The sequence below is a fragment of the Rattus rattus genome, chromosome 14 (assembly GCF_011064425.1).
Source record: "Rattus rattus isolate New Zealand chromosome 14, Rrattus_CSIRO_v1, whole genome shotgun sequence".
Taxonomy (NCBI): Eukaryota; Metazoa; Chordata; class Mammalia; order Rodentia; family Muridae; genus Rattus; species Rattus rattus.
Genome location: NC_046167.1, coordinates 46,334,767 through 46,354,570, shown reverse-complemented (window position 1 = coordinate 46,354,570; position 19,804 = coordinate 46,334,767). Strand labels below are relative to the sequence as shown.

The 19,804-nt window shown below is 35.8% G+C and overlaps 1 protein-coding gene across 3 annotated transcripts; it reads right to left on the bottom strand.

Annotated features, from left to right (window-relative positions):
* Positions 1 to 2,613: 2,613 nt before the first annotated feature.
* On the bottom strand, positions 2,614 to 9,094 carry LOC116883671 (prolactin-8A4-like). 3 transcript variants are annotated; one of them, XM_032884868.1, is made up of 6 exons: positions 9,021 to 9,094; positions 7,089 to 7,267; positions 6,249 to 6,287; positions 5,104 to 5,202; positions 3,899 to 4,078; positions 2,614 to 2,945 (listed from the first exon to the last, which is right to left on the bottom strand). In XM_032884868.1, exons 1-6 carry the CDS (start codon positions 9,049 to 9,051, stop codon positions 2,757 to 2,759), a joined length of 717 nt encoding a protein of 238 aa, XP_032740759.1. In that variant the 5' UTR covers positions 9,052 to 9,094; the 3' UTR covers positions 2,614 to 2,756. The 3 variants fall into 3 exon arrangements, with proteins under 3 accessions (XP_032740759.1, XP_032740760.1, XP_032740761.1); XM_032884869.1 differs by having other exon boundaries at positions 7,089 to 7,260; positions 9,017 to 9,051; XM_032884870.1 differs by lacking the exon at positions 5,104 to 5,202 and having other exon boundaries at positions 2,618 to 2,945; positions 9,021 to 9,051.
* Between the last annotated feature and the right edge of the window lie 10,710 nt (positions 9,095 to 19,804).

Below are 19,804 nucleotides of genomic sequence, written 5' to 3'. Positions count from 1 at the left end.
AAGGCTGGGAAAGAGAAAGAAAATCAGTGGGGTGCTTCTCTCCTGCTAGCAGGAGGCCTGAGACAGGAGAGGCTCTTAGGAATTTGTGGGAGTCACCCTAGCTGAGACTCCTAACAGTTCAGGTTATGGAGACTGAATTAGCCACCTCCTGTAGCCAGGTGGGAATATTTGGAAGGGCACATCACCCCACCCACAAAAGTGTTGACATCCCCAAAAAAGTACTTCATACAACATGCATAGAAGTAATGATGGAACAGTGATTGAAGGAATGTCCAACCAAAGATTTGCCCAATTTGACCCCTTCATTATTGGAAGAGAGCTAATTCTGGCCATCCTTAATGATATTCTTCTATTGTTGCAGACAGGAGCCTTTCATAAACGTCTCTTGAGAAACTTCATCCAGCAGCTGATAGAAAAAGATGCAGAGACCCACAGCCAAACATCAGGGAGTCTTAGGGATGAATAGGATCCTATGCACCCTGCCTAGTTATAAAAGGTGTTCAGCTTGGTTTCCAAGTGTTTATCTAAACAATGGGAGGCAGAATGACAGACACTTGTTCCTTCATCAGACTTTCATGGTAGACTTCACAAGAAATTGTCAATCTTAAGGCTCCAATGCTTTTAATACACACATCATATGAAGTAAGTAATTTTTTTTAAAAAAATAATACCACAGTGCAACAAAATTCTTGTTAGACAAAGCAAAATCAAAACATGTAGAGTTTATCTATGATCATGCATTTGCAAAGCAAAGTTATAGTTGGACTTATGGCACATCTTGAAGAGATCATCTCTAACTGATATTTACATCCTAAAAAATTTTTACTTTTTAAAAGTCACGTTTTTGGAAATCTTACACATGAATTCGGTATATCTTTATCATGTTCAGTCCTTGCCTCCTTCTCTCTAAATCCTCTTGAGGCTGTGGAGTCAGAGAGCAATTATATTATATTGGCTGTGCTTTCACTGTTAATATTATTTCTTAAGTACAATCTGAATGTCATGAGACAATAAAAATTTTATAATTCTGATTAGGATGCATGTACCAGTTAAGGAGTTTTACATATTCATTATAATAAGTTGACTTTCATTACTTTTCTGTAAAATAAATGTGATGTCATTGAAGTAAGGTTTAATGTGGTTTGTTAGAATGATATCTATTGTTTGTAATATATTTCTTTGGTCCAACCTAATTTAATAAATAAAATAACTGAATAAAAGATGAATAGGCTTTTTAGATTTGGACATTAAAATACAATATTTTTACTGGATATTTTATTTATATTTTAAATGTTATCCCCTTTTATGACTTTCCGTCAATAACCCCCTATCCCATCCGTACTCCCCCTTATTTTATGAGGGAGCTCTAAGATCAAGACTCTACAAATGGGATGTTGTGAAATTGCAAAGTTTCTGTAAGGCAAAGGACACTGTCATTAGAACAAAATGGCAAACAACTAATTGGGAAAAGATTTTTACAAACACTACATCCAATAGAGGGCTTGTATCTAATATATACAAAACACTCAAGAATTTAGATTACAGAAATCAAATAACAGAGCTAAACAAAGAATTCTCAGCTGAGAAATATTGAATGGCTGAGAATTGCCTAAAGAAACGTTCAATGTCCTCAGTCATCAGGCAAATCCAAATCAGAACAAGCCTGAGATTCAACCTCGCAGAAGTTAGAATGTCTAAGATCAAATACTCAGGAGGCAACAGATGATGACAAGGATGGGGAGAAAAAGGAACACTCCTTTTGGTAAGATTGCAAGCTGGTACAACCACTCTGGGAATGAGTCTGGAGGTTCCTCAGAAAATTGGACACATTACTACCTAAGGACCCAGCTATATATCTCCTGGGCATATACCCAAAAAAATGCTCTAACATATAACAAGGACACATGTTCTACTATGTTCATGATCATAGCAGTCTTATTTATAATAGTCAGAAGCTAGATAGAACCCTGATGTCCTTCAACAGAGGGATAGATACAGAAAATGTGGTACATCTACACAATAGAATACCACCCATCTGTTAAAAACAATTACTTCATGAAATTCATAGACAAATGGATGGAAAATAGAAAATATCATCCTAAGTGAGTTAACCCAATCAAACAAAGAGACAAACAAACAAAAATAACCAAACAAATCAGAAGGAGTGCGGTAAAGGGCGAGAATGGGGGTAACACCCCGTGCGAGGGAGGGGGGAGGGTATGGGGGGCTTATGGATAGGAATAACATTTGAAATGTAAATAAAGAAATATATCTAATAAAAATAAAATATCAAAAAAAGAATCAAAAAATCAAACAAAAAGTCCCACATGCTATGCAATTATTGATAAGTGAATATTAGTCCAAAAGCTTGATTATCCAAGATAGAATATACAGACCACATGAAGCTCAAAAAGAAGGCCAACCAAAATGTAGATACTTCAGTCTTTCTTAAAACGGGGAACAAAAAATATTCATAGGAGGAGATATGGAGACAAAGTTTTGAGCAAAGAATGAATGAATGAGTTGCTATGCAGAGCCCGCCATACCTGGTGATCTAGCCCATGTACATACAAACACCAAACCCAGGCAGAAAATATTGCTGATGCCATGAAATGCATGCTGAAAGAGAATCTTTTTATTTTTTGAAAGAGACACATTGTACCTACACATGCATTTGAAATGTATACAATTAAAAGCAACTGCTCAACAATGAACTGTCTTAGAGCATAGCCCAAGCAGACATGATAAATGTGCAATTAGCAATCTTTCCCAGTTATGAGACATTTCAATATTCTGAGATGATATAGAGTGAACTTTGTATCATCTTCTAGACAGTTGGAAAGGTTAAACACTGCCCAAAATTTGTGATTTTTGCTACTTGATTTTAAGAATGAAAGATGTCCCCAGCTGGGAAATTCTTCCTTCATCTCTGCTGTAGGAGAGACCTAAAAATCAAAATGATAATCAGTTACTTCTTGATTACATTGTTAGAGTTTCCTTTCTTCCTATTCCGTCTGTGCCCTGTCAGAGAAATATATTCAGAAATGTGATGCTTCCACCAAAGTTATAAGTTTTCATTTGTGTAAACCAAGAGACCCTCAGGCAGTTAGACTTTTTGAATCTGTGGTGAAGACTCGTGTGCATTTCTTTAACATGAAATTAATTGCAAAGGAATTATGCCCTTTCAGAAGCACTGAGAAAGTAGGAAATTTCTCTTTGATTCTGGGCCAATGGAAGAGCTCACATAAGTTACTCATTCAGAAAATTCTTACATGTCCTTTCACATGTATTTCACAGAGGCTGATATGCACAAACATTCTACTAAATCCAACCTCCATGAGGTCTATGTATAAAAATCTCACAACTTAGGAGGAACATATCATAATTGTGATTGAAGGACCAGAGTTTCATCCAACCTGGAAAGGTGTACTTTAACTGCCAAAGAGGAACATCTGTGTTTCATTCTTTTCCCTACATTGAAGAGTGATGAGAAGCATTTGTAAATATTGGAGATGCCAGCAACCTATTAAGAGCAGTGGTTTTCAAATTTTCAAACTCTGCCACCATTTAATATATTCCCTTATGCTCTGGTGACCCCTAACCATAAATTTATTTTCATTCCTACTGAATTACTTTAATTTTGTGAATTTAAGTATTGCAAATAGCTGACATGCAGGATATCGGTTATATGACCCTTATGAAAGGGTCATTTGGTCCTCAAAGAAGACATGACCCACAGGTTGAGAAACACTGTCTTATAGAATGATTGTGAACAAGATCGAATATGTATATTTCTTCCTGGAGAGATAAGGTACTTTAGAATTGATATTTGTTATTCTTGTTAATTTCCACACTCTCCTATTTTATGAGTGAATATAAACTCCTGGGAAGTGCTCACCTTGGTGAGTATCCACCTAAGGTCATCCAGAAGTTGTCTGTTGTTCTCTTCCAGATCCTTAGCTTTAGAGAGGATAGTTTCAGGGACACCTTCCATGGTACTCAGTTCAACTACTAAATGGAGGAGAGGGCTGATCCATGAACCCACAAAATTGATCAACGTTTGTAAATACACTTCAATCTGTGAAACACATTTGAGCAATTGCATTAAATAGTTTCAGTTTAGCAGCTTAAACTCCTATAATATATATGTAAAGCTGTATTGAAACCTGTCTTTATTATGTGTATATGACACATGTATAGAAGTTACATACTTTGGCAGTATAACATTTAAACAAGTATATTTTCTAAAAACTAAAACAAATACTGCGGCTTTCGTGTTAGCTGATTTCTGAGGTTAGGTCATCATATTTTCTTCTCCCTATGCAACTCTAAGAGTTTCCTTTCCAGTGACCTCTTTATTATTTGGTTATTCGTTTATCAATTTTTAAAATGGTTTTTGCTAATACTCAATAGGAACCAATGAGGCTTGGCTCATAATAGATACAGGGGTAAGGGCTTAAAATCATTTTCAATAATGGATTCATGTATACCATATATACAGGAAGAACTATATCACACTAAAATAGCACTGATATGATGTGTAGAACTTTCTGTCAAGGTTTTGGAAATTGTTGCATCCAAAACAGCATAACCTATTACTTCACATGACTATTCTGCTCATCTCGTTTTCAGTTAAGACATAGAGAATAATAGAACGATAAAGAGATACGTAAAAAGAAGTAGAACAAGGAAGATTTGAAAATCAAAAAGGATAGTGTTCAGTAACATAGAAAGCTATCATGTAGAACCCATTAGTAACTTATAATAAATACAGACACATTGTTATCACTGATGGAGGAATGAGCCGTCCATGAACCGTCAGTCTGTCTCAAAGATCCTAAACAGATAGCAATTAAATTTAGTCTTTGATCTTTCCTTAAATACCATTCTGTAAATGGTATATTTAAGCATTTGCTTCACAGTTTTTTTGGGTATTTGATTTTACTTGTAATTTATTTGTACTAAAGTGTGCTTATTTTATATACTTTACATTCATTTTTTCTGGATACCTTATTATTGTAAAATGCCTGTAATAACTGACAGTACCACAAACCCAATGTAATGCTTCTGGAGTTCTGTGAAAAACCCAGAAAGGAAACTCACTTCAATATTTATTCCTTTATTTTGGGGTCTTGCAAGAGTTGAATGGCAGTAAGTTCCAGTTTTGACAACAGTCTCATCCCATCTCATCAGTTGTGAATTCTGCAAATGAAACAAAAAACAGAGTTCAGAAATCATAAATAAATATATGAACAGAATATTAATGCATTTTGTTGGATCTTTAAATTTTAACATAAGTAATTCACAAAATACAGATATTGAGGAATTAAGAAACTTTCATGTAGGGGTTGGGGATTTAGCTCAGGAGTAGAGCGCTTGCCAAGAAAGCGCAAGGCCCCGGTACAATCCCCAGTCCCCAAAAAAAAAAAAAAAAAAAAAAAAAAAAAAAAAGAAAAGAAAAAAGAAAAAGAAACTTTCATGTAGTTTTGTTTCTATACACTGTACATGAAATTTAATTTAATTTTTCATTAAAATTTGAATATTTAGTTCCTTCCTCTTTTATTCACTTTTCTTCTTCACTTTCAAAAGTCACACCAAGTTAGGCAGATATTAAAGAATCAAATTTATGAAAATCTAAGTGATTTAGTTATTGCCATTGTTTAGTATTTCAGGATGAAGAGATGACACACATTTATTTAGCTTCCTCTTTTCTGTCCATAAGAACTGACATTTCCTTTCCCCAGACAACGAAAATATAAATTTATTAATTGAAGCTGAAGAATATAGCTTGCCATGGTTATAATAGTTTTAAAATGAAATTGTATCACAAAAAATAAACTATTTTACAGTAATTTCTATGTAAGCTTAAAGTCAACAATATATACAAATATTAATTAATAGAATGTATTGAATTAGTCCTTGTATCATTAATAAATATTTAACTTACTTCATTTATTTTATTACTAATTTATTACTCTAATGATGCAAAAATCAATGTTTTAGCAATAATTTAATAAATTAATGGTTTAAAATTATAAATAATTTAATAATTAATATTTACTTATCTTTATTTCAATTAATCAGCTAATTCATGAAAGGTTAATGAATAATCATGAAGGTTAAGAAGTTGAAACACTGAATATTAAGAACAGGAAATACAAATGCTTTACAATGCTTTCTCTTCTAAAGCACAATCATTGACATGAGGTTCTTATAGGGAAGCAGCTAGAAGAAAGTAAGGTACTTACAAGATATGCAAACTGTCTAGATGAGAATTGGTTCTGGTACTGAGTCATGTTAAGGAGAGAGAAATAACATCTAGTCAATAAAAAATATGACAACAGGTTTATTCCTAACAGAGACACATTCTTTTGAGGCCCATCACATTGAAGGTTTGCCTGTTTCTATAGTTGCTTTTCTTCTGACCTTGAGAAATGACAATTACTGAAAGGGGAATGAATACACTCTTACTTCTGCCCTATATTAACGAACTCTTATTACTAAATACCTTTTAATCACAATTGCTAGATTTATGGTCTTCTTGTAAGGTTAGATTTTCTCTCTCTCCCTCCCCTCCTCTCTCTGTCTCTCTCTCTCTCTCTCTCTCTCTCTCCTCTTCCTCTCTCTCCCCTTCCTCTCTCCTCCCCTCCACTCCTCCTCTCCAGTTCCTTCCATTCTTCCAGCACTTCTTTCTTGCCACTTCAGCTGTTTCACTTTATCTCTGTTACAAATATATAGTTCACTGTACTATTCATATTTTACAGTATGTGCCTTCAGTATGCTAAATGAATATGTCAATAGAGTTGCATGATTTTGAATCCAAAAACAGAAAATGAGAGTTATTCCCGAAGCACATTGTAAAAGTTTGTATCATAATTAATTTCATCTTTTAATAAGGTAGAGAAAATATATTAATAACATTGGATACTATGAAATTTCATGGCACTGTCCAATTGGCCCTGTCCTTGTTTCAGTAGTTTGGGCATCTTTTATCTATAAGCTGTATTCTCAAATAATTTTTATCATGATGTTTTGTGTTTCTCATTCTCATATAGTTCAAGTATTAGTATGGAGGTTTAGGTACTTACGAACTCTACATGTAACTGGTCAGCAAGATTACGGAGGTTTTCAGCTTTTTGGATAGCACTGTTAAATGTTTCCTCGAGAGGGTCCCAGCAGCCACCATCTTCCACCATACATGCAGGAATTGATGCAGCTTTCTCCCACAGGAGCAAGTTTGAAACCACCAGCATCAGGAGTGTTCCAGCTACATAGAAACAAAACCCAACTGAGAGATGGTGTATTAATCTGAGTTCTCCTCAGACCAGACTGCTGTATCTGGCCAAAGGATTTTAGTTTTTAGATTTTTTTTGTGTGGTTGGTTTTTGTTGTTGTTGTTGTTCTTCTTCCATCTTTACTTTATATTGGATAGCTGCAATGGCATATAAAATCGCTCTCAGTACTTAGGCAAGTAATTGAAGTTTTCTGAACAATAGTTTAAGGAGCAGGTTATTTGACACATTTTGTATTGTATAAGAATTGTTTCTAAATTTAAAAAATCTAAAATTTAAATTAGTTCTATACTTGTATTTTGAGTCATATATTTTAAATGGATTAGTATCTTTGGAATATAAGCTCATTTTAGTTACCAAACTCTTGAAGAATGTGCAGTTTTAAATCATCATATCTGATGTCAATATTTTTTTTTGAAACTGTGGCACATGGATAAAACAGATTACTTCATTGCTTCCTCTATAAACTGGGCAATAAATACAACCATAATAATCACTAACAAGGAATTGAAGAGACGTTGTTCAATATATGATATTAGAACTACTAACATGATAAAACTCCATTAGAGATTTTTTTTCCTCAAAAACTACAGATCATTCTTTTTAAAGTTGATCTGCCCAATAATTTTGTCAGAAGATTAGACTCTATGTGATCTTGAAAGACCTCCGAAGTGGGGAGATCCTCACTCAAGTCTCGGGATGACTTGACCACCCCCCAAGAACTAAGGAGAGAGCGATCTTGATGCAATCAACAAGAGGTTTATTGATAGGGATGACAGAAACCAGTGCACTGGGGCCGAAACTCGTATCCCACACAGGAGTAGAGGAGTTTGACCTTGAATGGTTGGAAGAAGGGGTATTTAAAGGAAAAACCACACAGAATCACAAGGAAGAACCCCCTGTTTCTCATGATTGTTCTTTAAGATTTTAATCTAACGTTATGGTTAACCAATTCCTGCTACTATGGTCAGCTGCTATTATGGCAGTGGATGAACTAGCTAGTGCAATTACTCTTTCTGTGATCTGCTAGTTTCTGGAACAGTCAGTTCCAGGGCCCGCTTTTGGCTTCAACTTTTGTCTAGGGGGCAATTTTAAACTTTTTCCTTTCAATCTGAACACATTTAGGTTGGGGAAAGCTTACATGTTCAGTTTGTTTTTCTAATGGATTATTGTTGGCTAAGGTAGAAGTCAGAACACCAACTATCAGTACTTTTTATTCACAATCACAATTCTATTTCTTCAGCCTTGATGATCCACTGATTTTACACACTCAGTGTGTTCCAATATCTAAAACTCCAAAACATTGTCCATTTGGATGCATTGCTTTTCACTCAGGAGGATGTCTTTTGTATTGGAAGCTATTAAATATTTTCCATCAGTCTCACTCATTGGACACCAGGAACATGTTCATATTTCTCTCTCCTCAAGAGAGAAGACAAGACAACACAGACTTTCTTTGAACATAGCAACATGTTTCAAATTAAATGATATTGAAAACTACTAATCCAATTGTCTCCTGTAACCCTGTACAGTTTCTTTGAAAAAATAATTTTAAAGGTAATATAAAGCTATGCAATAATCTACCCCTGGAAATCCATGAACAAAATCTCTTCATGCCAGATAGAACATCAAAGATTGCAAATAAAGAATTCCATTAAAATAAATTTATGAAACCCCTGAATTAAATACTTTTACTAAGAGAGCACAGGTGTGGAGTGATTTACTTACAGAAGGGAGGTTGACTCAATGCCAGCTCCATCACTTAGGAGTTCCTAAGCAGGATGAGTTCTGTCTCTGAAGATCTAGTTCACTGGAATTGTACATTCAGTTAGTTTCCTGATCCTATATATTCTAGTGGATAACCCCCAGGGCATGCACAGCCATGGGACAACCAGAAGTAACTTATAGAAATAGTCTTTCATAAACCATGTCTTATATCTTCAGGGGATGTTAACTGTTTTATTACATCATACTTAATATCTGTCTGGATGGTTTCTCTTTGCTTGTTCCTACATGTTGATCCTTGTGCAAATTATATCTGAAATCTCTGAAGCCACCTGAGCTGCCTGATTTGAGATCATCTTGTCGGATCATGAGGAAATCATTGTTCATGATTACATCACATTGCTTAGATTCTAACATTCTTTGTTTCATCTTTTTCCTAATATTTATTAATAGCGACATAGTCTTCCTTGAATATTTGACCAACGTACCGCAGCATTAGTAAATTATCCATATTGTTATGAATTCTTTAAAGGCTAATGAATTAGTGGCTTTCAGACTCTGGAATCTAATCAACATTGAGGGATCCTCTAACTCAATGAAAACAAAATATCATAATATTGTTGAAAGAGAATACTTGCTGATTAGAAAATGAAGTCAAATCAGTTGGGTCTAATATTGATACAAAAAAAAATACAGCTATAAGAGTATCATGAGGGATTTTAGAAGCCTACTGTAACATAACTGTTGGGAAGGTAACTCTGATCTCCAGGTCATTGACATATCAGAGATTTAATTCCATATAATATGATTCTCAGGGATCCCTTTTCCTACACATATTTCATTTCCTTTTTATTAAATATTTTATATATTTACATTGCAATGGCTACCCACATTGCCCTTCAACCATACTGAAGTTCATCATTCCATCCCCCTTTCTCTTTGAGGGTGATTTCCCACACACCCAGCCCACCAACCTTATCCCAGGCATCAACAAATTACTCTGGAGCATCAATTTTCTACAGGTTAGGCACACTCTCTCTCATTCTGTCAAACAAGACATTCCTCAAGTACATATGTCTAAGGGGCCATGGACAGTGTACTCTATGTATGCTCTTTGGTTGGTGGCTTAGGCTTTGGGAGGTCAGAGATGTCCATGTTAGATGAAAGCATTGTTCTTCCTTTGGGGTTGCCATATATTTGAGCTCCTTCAACCGACCCCTAACTCTTCCATGGGTTCCAGTACCTCAGTCCATTAGTTGGCTGTAAGAATCTGCATCTGACTCAGTCAGTTGCTGGTAGAGCCTCTCAGAGGACAGCCATGTGCTCCTGTCTGCAAGCACAACATGGGGTCAGTAGTAGTGTCATAATTTGGTGTGACTGCATGGGATTGATCCAAAGTTGAGCTCATTGCATGGCCTTTCTTTTAGTCTGTGGTACATTTTTGTCCCTGGATTTCATTAGATAGGAACAATTCTGTATCTAATATTTTGAAGAGTGGGTGTCTCTATGACTCAACTGGCTGTTATGACTATCTATTGGAGGTGATCTCTTTAGGTTATATCTCCCCAGTGTTGGGCATTTCAGCCTATAGTCACTCCCATTGAGTCCTGGGTGCCTCTCACTGTCTCCCACTCCCTACTCCTGCATATTTAGATACATTATCCCAGCTCTCTGGGATTCTATCATGTATCTTTCTATGTTTAATTCTCCCTCCTTTCCCCATACCATTACCTTCTCCTACCCAGCTGCTTCCCTCACTCTGACTTCTGTAATTATTTGTTCCTTCTACTAAGTGGGACTGAAGTGTCCATACGTGGTCCTTGTTTATTATTCAGCTTCATATGGCCTGTGAATTGTGTCATGAATATCATGTTCTTTTGGTTAATATGCACTATCTGTGGGCAAATACCTTGCACATGTTTGGGGTCAGGGATAACTCACAGTGGTTGACAGCAATGGCTACTCTTCCAGAAATCCTGAAGTCAATTCCTAGCAAACATATGGTCATTTACAACCTCTTGTACTGGTGGGATCTGATGACCCCTTTGGGTACATTTGAAGACAGAGACAATATAATAATATCTATAGCCTAAACTCTCAAAGTTTCTTTAAGACTTGCATGTAGAATCCTTTTAGTTTTTTCAACAAATGAGTAAATGTGTAGATGTAGGATTTATGAAACAGAAGCTTAACAGAAGTTCACCACTTTTGCAGACCTACTGTCACCTGCGTCTAGACAAAATAAAGTGACTTGATGATTCTGCATCCACATGGACATTATTCACAGATAAGCAAAGGTATTACATAGAATGAACAAGCCTTGAGGTTATATGAGTGGTTTCTTCCAAATCATAAGACTGTGTGGAGTAGCATGGATGAGATCATTACTTCTGTTGTAAGCTTATAATCTAAAGACATCCCTCTGTACTTTTTAGGTTTCTTCTTTTCAGACCAACATAAGATCATTAAGAGGTTGCATTTTGCTAAGGGAATTGGTCCCATTCAGACCTGCCAAAACTTTTGTCTCTTCAGAAGTCTTTTAGCATTCCATAATTTCTTGCTTGGTCTTATGCTGTCTAGTTGTTTATCTGTCCACAATATTTTAGGAAAGGGCTCTGACCTGAATTAGTAATCTCCTCCCAACAGACTGTTTTATTTTCAACAACATGTTAAATATAATTTTCATAACCTGAGACAGAACACTGTAAACTTTATGTGACGTCTACATTTTTTTCTTGCATACATCACCATGACCCTATCTACATTAGAGAATTGTATACAAATGAGTGTAAAAGAGAGAGGTAATTGCCAACTACTAATGTAAGCTGAATCTTTTCTTTTTTATTCCTTGATCTATTTTCTCATTATTGCTGTGTTATTTTTTCTTCATGATTTTTGATTTCCATGATTTCTAATCAACTTGGCTAATGGATGAGGGCGGTTCCTTGATGAATCCTTAAAATGTACTCAGCTCCACTTAATGTTCAGATATTAAAGCAGTGGTAGTCAATCTGTTGATTGTAAAATACTGTCCATTTAAGACATCACTTTCTGACATCAAGAGAATATCCTGTCTCATTTTCTACCTCATGGAATACTGTTATTCACTTTAGAGCCTTTGTTCTGCTACTACCACACATACTTATCAGATCAACATTACTGTCGAGGATCCTAGATTGGTTGCAGTGAATATTTTGCCACATTTGTCTTCCCATAAGCCCAGTTCTCATATCTTTTTCTTTTTTTGAGTGTATTTTTATTATATTAGAACTTTATAGTTGATATTTAAGTCATATTCCAGTCACTTCTTTTCTACAGAGCCACTGCTTCTTCAAGTGCAATTTTATGCTGAATCATGATTTCCTGAAAGATAATATAAAAACTGTGTAGTGAAACTTTTGGAAACCAAACTGTCATCTCTTCAACAAAGTTAATGTGTTTTTCACAAATGCAGGATTTGAGATCTAAAACTACCTGACAGTAGTCAAAGGGCTTATTCTTGACATGCCTAAATAGGTATAATCCACTTAACTTTTAACTTAGTCAAGATGAAGAATCTTTCATCAATATTACCTGACTATACTACTTAGTAGAAAGTTGGATTCTCTTCTCAACTTTTTGTATCCTGAAATCTTTCTTTGTTTTTGGACTCTAATTTCTTTTCCCATATTTGGGTATTGTTTTTCTGCTATGCAATTTTATTCTAGATTTTGTAAACTTTAAAATGTACCTATTACAAACCTATTTTCCTGTACTAGTGCTCTTTGTCTGTCTCTTTCTCTCCCTCCAACACACAGGTGTACAATTTACCCTAACATTAAAATAACATGAATAAAGTATTGTTAGTTACATGTGATCCTTTAAAAAGATGATGAACCTAAAAACACATTGTGTGTTACGAGGCTCCCTAATCCATTTATGTGGAAGATAAATATTTTAAAATGAAAAAATCTAAGTGACTGACCTATAGTTTGTTGAAATAAAGAGTACATATTATAGAAAAACTGATATTTCTAATAAGGGGGCCAGTTGATCACATTTTTTTTGTCTATCTAAATTCTTTTGCCTTCCTTGCAGGTGATGCATTACTTTTCTCCTTGATTGCTTTTTTTCACAGGAATTAAGTGTCTACTGTGGGTATTCAGAGATCGTGACCCATTTAAACTGCATGATAATATTGCCAGGTACGAATGACCTAAATCATTTTCATTTATTGATACACATGTATAAATAAGTCAAGCTACCCAGTAATATGTTTGTTTCAATTTTTAGATTATTTTAAGATTTTTAAAAAACAATGGAACCAAAAGGCATTTATAAATATAATTTAGTGAATTATACATGGTATTTTTCCCTTAGCCTCTAGCAAAGTCGTCCATTCGTTGGTGGATAAATCTGAAGAACAATGACAAAATGTTGCCTTTAATAAAAATATCAATGGAACTTACTATGGAGGTTTGGTACTCTATTTCATATTTGCTAAGAGGATCATACATGAATCACATTAGTAATTTAATATAATTAATCGATTGGTGCCGGTTATTTAGTGATATGAAAAGGAATATAAGGGAGGACCTGAATAAGTCTTACAGATGAAATGTGTAAAGCATATTAAGAAGGGGAACATGTCAAATAGTGATTACTTTTATAGACACTTGAGAGTTTGATGCACGTGATTAAGAGCAAGCCTACATCCCCTTTCGCACAAATCATGTAAGGTGTACAAAAACATTTTAACCTTTCAAAGCCCCAGTTTTCGTATCTTAGCCAACTTTTATAAGGATCAAATGTAGCAGTGTCAGAACAGTGCTTTTTTAAATGTTTAGCACTGTAGTACCCTCAAGAAAAGCCATCACTTTCTCTCTTTCTTTGTCCTCATTTAACATTATTTTTATCAAATGTTATCAAATCATGGAATGTTATGGCATGAATCACAAAGAAAACATGATACCAAATATACATTAAGATAACATGACATGTTGAAGATCTTTCTATGATGGAGTTCCCAGTTACATCCTGACAAATATGTCATAATATTTCAGAAGAATATTTTCAGTACTTGCAATTAAGGAAGATATATGGAATATATAAGAAGCAGTTATAAAATAGAGAATCTCACATGTCAAGAATGTTTGATGTGAAGGTCAATAATACACATAGCTTCCAAAAGAGGGGAAATCTGAAAGACATAATAAATTCAACAGGTTCTGGAACAATGGGTCTTTAATTAAGAGCACTTATTCCTCTTAGCAGATATAGGTTTGGTTCTCACCACACACTTGACATCTCATAACTACCCATTTTTCCACGTCCAGAATACAGCAGGATTCAAGTACATATGAATTGACAGGCATGCAACACAGACAATATATATTTTGATATATATAATGTATATTATTAAAATTAATACAATTATATTAGTATTTTAATAGATATACATATATGTGTTCCTAATAAGACTGTACAGTTCACCTCTATGTTTCCTACGTGATGAACAATTAAATGATCTATTTTGGTGCCTACACAATCTACAGTATAGCAAAGACACTCATCAGTTAATTTGAAGAAACATGAGCTGATGATTCATTTGCATCCATTTGTCCTTGTGGGTATGGAATTGCAAAGGAAGAAGTATGACAGTCCTTTTTAGGCTATAAACTGATAATGATGGAAAGGCTCAGTAAGTTTGAGCTCAGGAACTGTATAAATGAATTTATGCTCAAAATATAAAAATACTTGTTTAGATTACAATTTTCAATATGTATTGCTTATAATTTGTAGTTTAAAAATTAAGGTTGGGACTCTTTTACACTTTTCTTGCTCCATATGTAATCATATTTTATGTTTCATCTGAATTTTTCACCCATCTCCTTCTTTACTAAGCTCTTCTCCCATCCTAAATTTTGCTGTCTGAAAGAAAAGCTAAACCCTTAATTTTACCATCATCTTTCACTGAGTCCAATACAATAATACATACAGATCTGTTTTAATTATGAACATAGTGGAGCATGTGACCTTGTTATGTGTTAGAGCAACTTTTGGGTATATGCCCATGAGTGGTATAGTTGGGTCCTCAGTTAGAACTCTTTCAATTTTCTGAGGAACCGCAAGACTGATTCCAGAGTGGTTGTACCAGCATGCAATCTCACAAACAGTGAAGGATTGTTCCTCTTCCTACACATCCTCCCAGCATTTGCTGTCACCTGCATGTTTGCTGTTAGCCATTCTGACTAGTGTAAGGTGACAGACCATCAGCATGTGGACTCCTGATTATATCAAAGCATGAAAACCAATATTTAACATATATTATAATTTTTTTTTAAAAATTTGATTCTTCTAAACATCGACTACATGTAATATACTCACATTGATAAATTCCTTTCTTTATTGTCTAAAATATGTCTTATTCTGAGGCAAAATAAAATTTCTTAATATTCTTCATTACACTAAAGTTTTCAGTTAATTTTCTTTGCCAGTATTTTCTACAAAGGAGATTTTCCTGAAAATTTCTTCTGTTTGTAATATGTTTTACATACATGATACTAACAAAATCATGTGACATAAATATGGGGCCATTGTATACTTAGACTTCAGAACAGAAAGATTCCTCAGTTATTTGAAAGTCAGAAAATGATACAGGAAAACTAGGGAGTTAAAACCAACAGCTTCAGTTTGTACATGATACGTGAAGTTTTTAAATGATTTACTATTCATTTTTATTAAATATTTAATTTAATTTATTTACATTTCAAATATTGTCCCATTACCTATTTGATCTCACTTCCTCAAAAGTCCCAAACCATTCCCTCTAAACTTTAACTCTTAGCGTTTATCACCCCTCCTACCACATCATGCTTCTCCTCTCCAGCATTTTCATTTGCTGGAGCATTATGTCTCCATAAGATAAAAGACCTCACCTCCAACTGATGCCAGATAAGGCAGTTCTCTGCTAAATATGTAACAGGACCAATGTACCCACCAATGTACCTTTTGGTTGGTGGCTTACTCTCTGTTAGCATTGTGGTGTCCAGTTAGTTTTTATTTTTGTTATTCCTATGGGGAGGCAATCACCTTCAGTTCCTTCAGGCCTTCCCCCAAATTCTTCCATTACCAGGGCTCAATCAAATGGTTTGGCAGTGAGTCAGGTGGTGGCAGAAAGTCTCAGAGGACCACCATGCATGGAACCTGTCTCCAAGCACTTTTTGCCAACAGAAGTAGTGTCAGGAGGGAGCATGTGTATTTGTTATACATTGCAGCATCTTTAGGGTATGTATCCAGGAGATATATATTTGGGTCTTCAGGTAGAACTATCTTCAATTGTCTGAGTAACCACAAGATTGATTTTCAAAGTGGTTGAACCAGCTTGCAATCCTACCAGCAATTGAAATGTGTTTTTTCTCCACATCTTTGCCAGCATTTGCTGTGGCCTGAGTTTTGGATCTTAGGCTTTCTTTTTGATGTAAGGTGGGATGTCATGGTTGTTTTTATTTATATTTTTCTTTTTTTTTCTTTTTTTTTTTCTTTTTTTTTTTTTGAGCTGGGGACCGAACCCAGGGCCTTGCACTTGCTAGGCAAGTGCTCTACCATTGAGCTAAATCCCCAACCCCTTATTTATATTTTTATGATGGCTAAGGATGTTGAAAATTCCTTTAGGTGCTTCTCGGCCATTCAAGATTTCTCAGTTGCTTCCGGTTTCCATCTGATCCCTGGAGATAACCCTTTTCGATACCTCTCAGTACAAAAATGCTGCTTGGGGAGAACTGATCTCCCAGGATTGCTGACACACCTCAGGACACAGATGAGACCACCACTATTGCTCTAATAACTGGGTCAGGAGGGACCCACCAGTATCACATAGGGCACAGGAACCAGTGAGCAGCCGAGGACAGAAACCTTCAGATTTCTGTCTGTACCTGAACCAACCCTGTACCACAGCACTCAGTACCCAAATCCCACTCCAATGGAGCTAGTTTTCCAGGAGTGTGGAAACACCCTGTATCAAAGCTCTCCACACATAATTACTGCCCAGAAGAAACTATCCTCCCAGGAATGCTGACAATTAAAAGTAGCTATCAAACTTACCTATGCATATGTCATATATATATATATATATATATATATCAGATATCTGGTGATAAGAATAGATAGATTTTCCACAGATGATACATATAGAAGACAATTAGGTGTTATATGATAAATTGAGATAGATGATAAATATGGTAGGTTATGGATATGATAGAGATATAAAAAATAAATTCATATATGATAGATGGGTAGCAATATAGAAGATAGACAGATAGACAGGTAGATAGATATAAATAGACAAATAAATGGATAAGAGCTAGATGGAGAGATACATAATACATAAATAGGTAGAGTTAGATTTACAGATATGTAGATGATAAATGATGTATAAGTAGATGAACTGTAAATGACAGAAGGATAATTTTTAGTTTGATAGTTTAGATAGATAGATCAAAAGATAAATAGATAGATAGACAGACAGACAGATAGATAGATGGATAGACAGACAGATAGATAGATAGATGATAGACACTTAGGCTTCCATTCCTATGATCAGACACTATTATCAAGGCAATTCTTATAAAGAACTTACAGTTTCAGAGGTTCAGTGTTTATCAAGATGGAAAGAAGCAAGTCAGTGTCCTGTCAAGCATAGCACTGGAGGAGCTGAGAATTCTACATCTTTTTCCAAATGCAAACTACAAAACACTTGCATCCTCTGGCAGCTAGGATGAAGCACTCTAAGCTCACCTCCATTGTGACACACTTCCTCCAACACGACCTCACCCACTCGAACATAGTCACACCTCCTAACAGTGCCACTTTCTTGGACATGAATACTGAAACCACAACATTCTATTCACTTGCCCACATAGGCTTGTTCAACCACATGAGCATGTAGGGACCATACCTAGCCATAGCATAATGTTCAATCCTCTAGTCCCACTTCAAAAGTCCCCATAGTCTATGACAATGTTGAAAGTCCAAAGCCTAAAAATTCTTCTGATGTTTAATTTAACCCTATTAAATCAAAACTATAAATTAGATTACATTCCTCTAACATCACAAGGTATAATTCCCACATGAAAATGGCATAGTGAAGAAATACTGGCCCAAAGTAAGACCAAAAGTGAGCTGGGCAAACTCCAGATTCTGTATCTCTATGTCTGTTACCAAGGCACTATCAGATCTCCAATTATTATTTTTGTTTTTTGGATTTTTAACTGCAGAACCATTCATTCTTTTTGACTGGTTCCACTCCCAGTTAGCTGCTTTCTTCAGCAAGTATCCCAATGCTCTCCCATCTCAAACATCTTGGGATTCCCAAGCAACTTCAACATTACAGCTTATTGTTCCAGTGCCAGGGATCCATACAAGATTATCTTGGTTTATGTACACTGCTTGAGTCACATCACCTGCTTTGCTTTCTGTAGAACTCTAGGCTCTAGTTGATGCCACTCCACTTCTATTTCTGTTCATCATGATCATCCAATAGTACTGGTATTTTAAATTGCCTGGAGTCTTCTGTTGCAACTAGGTTTCACCAATATCCTCTCAGAGGCTCTTTACATGAAGGAAAGTCTCAAATTTGGCTATCTGTTGAACAAATCATTGTGTACTCAGAAAACAATTCCCAGAAGACTTTACATCAATGATGCTGGTCTCTTCTCAATCACTGTGAATTTCTTATCTCTAGCTATAGAGTATCAATTGCACTAATAACCCCTTCTATTCCAGAATTCAAAGCCAGAGGCGAATTACTGAAGCCACTGAGTTCAGCTGCTTGGTAGAAATAGAAAATGTCCCCCTTACAGTATAGAACATTAGTCAATTAGCATCATGCCTTGAAATATGTCAGCATGCAGGCAGACAAAATTCTGAAGAGACAACTTAGAGTTTTACATTTGGATCCACTGGCAGCAGGCCAAAATGCCTGGAAAGACTAACTGAACCCTCAAATCCCATCTCCCAGTGACACACCAACGTGACTATGCCTACTTTAAGAAGCTATAGCTCTGGACACTGACAGAACCTGAAGGGACCAACTGGATAAACAGTTCTCTGCACCCAAATCCCATGGTAGGGAGAGCTAAACCTTCAGAGAGGCAGATCCACTTGGGAAACCAGAAGAGACTACACTCTGCCCACATCTCTGACTCCAAAGGAAAACACCAAACACCATCTGGGACCATGGTGCACGGAGGCTCCCGGAAATGGCTGTGCAGGTCCTCCTGGTTGCTGCCCCCCGACGGAGAGCTGATAAGCAACACCCCACGAGGAAACTTCAGTCTTGGGACACAGGTAAGACCAACTTTTCTGCTCGAAACGACCTGCCTGGTGAACTCAGAACACAAGCCCACAGGAACACCTGAAGACCTGTAATTGGAAAAACTACACGCCCGAAAGCAGAGCACTCTATTCCCATAACTGGCTGAAAGAAAACAGGAAAACAGGTCTACTACACTCCTGACACACAGGCTTGTAGGACAGTCTAGCCACTGTCAGAAATAGCAGAACAAAGTAACACTAGAGATAATCTGATGGCGAGAGGCAAGAGCAGGAACCCAAGCAACAGAAACCAAGACTAAATGGCATCATCGGAGCCAAATTCTCCCACCAACGCAAACACGGAATATCCAAACACACCAGAAAAGCAACATCTAGATTCAAAATCATATTTGATCATGATGCTGGAGGACTTCAAGAAAGACATGAAGAACTCCCTTAGAGAAATGCAGGAAAACATAAACAAACAAGTAGAA

What these genes read in the sequence shown, in the direction of transcription:
- LOC116883671 (XM_032884868.1), bottom strand. Translation starts at nt 9,051, where the DNA reads ATGGAGCTGGCATTGAGTCAACCTCCCTTCT. An exon ending in ATTGAGTCAACCTCCCTTCT is followed by an intron (nt 7,268 to 9,020) that starts GTAAGTAAATCA and finishes GTTTCTATGTAG; the next exon opens with CTGGAACACTCCTGATGCTG. An exon ending in CTAGACAGTTTGCATATCTT is followed by an intron (nt 5,203 to 6,248) that starts GTAAGTACCTTA and finishes TTTCATTTGCAG; the next exon opens with AATTCACAACTGATGAGATG.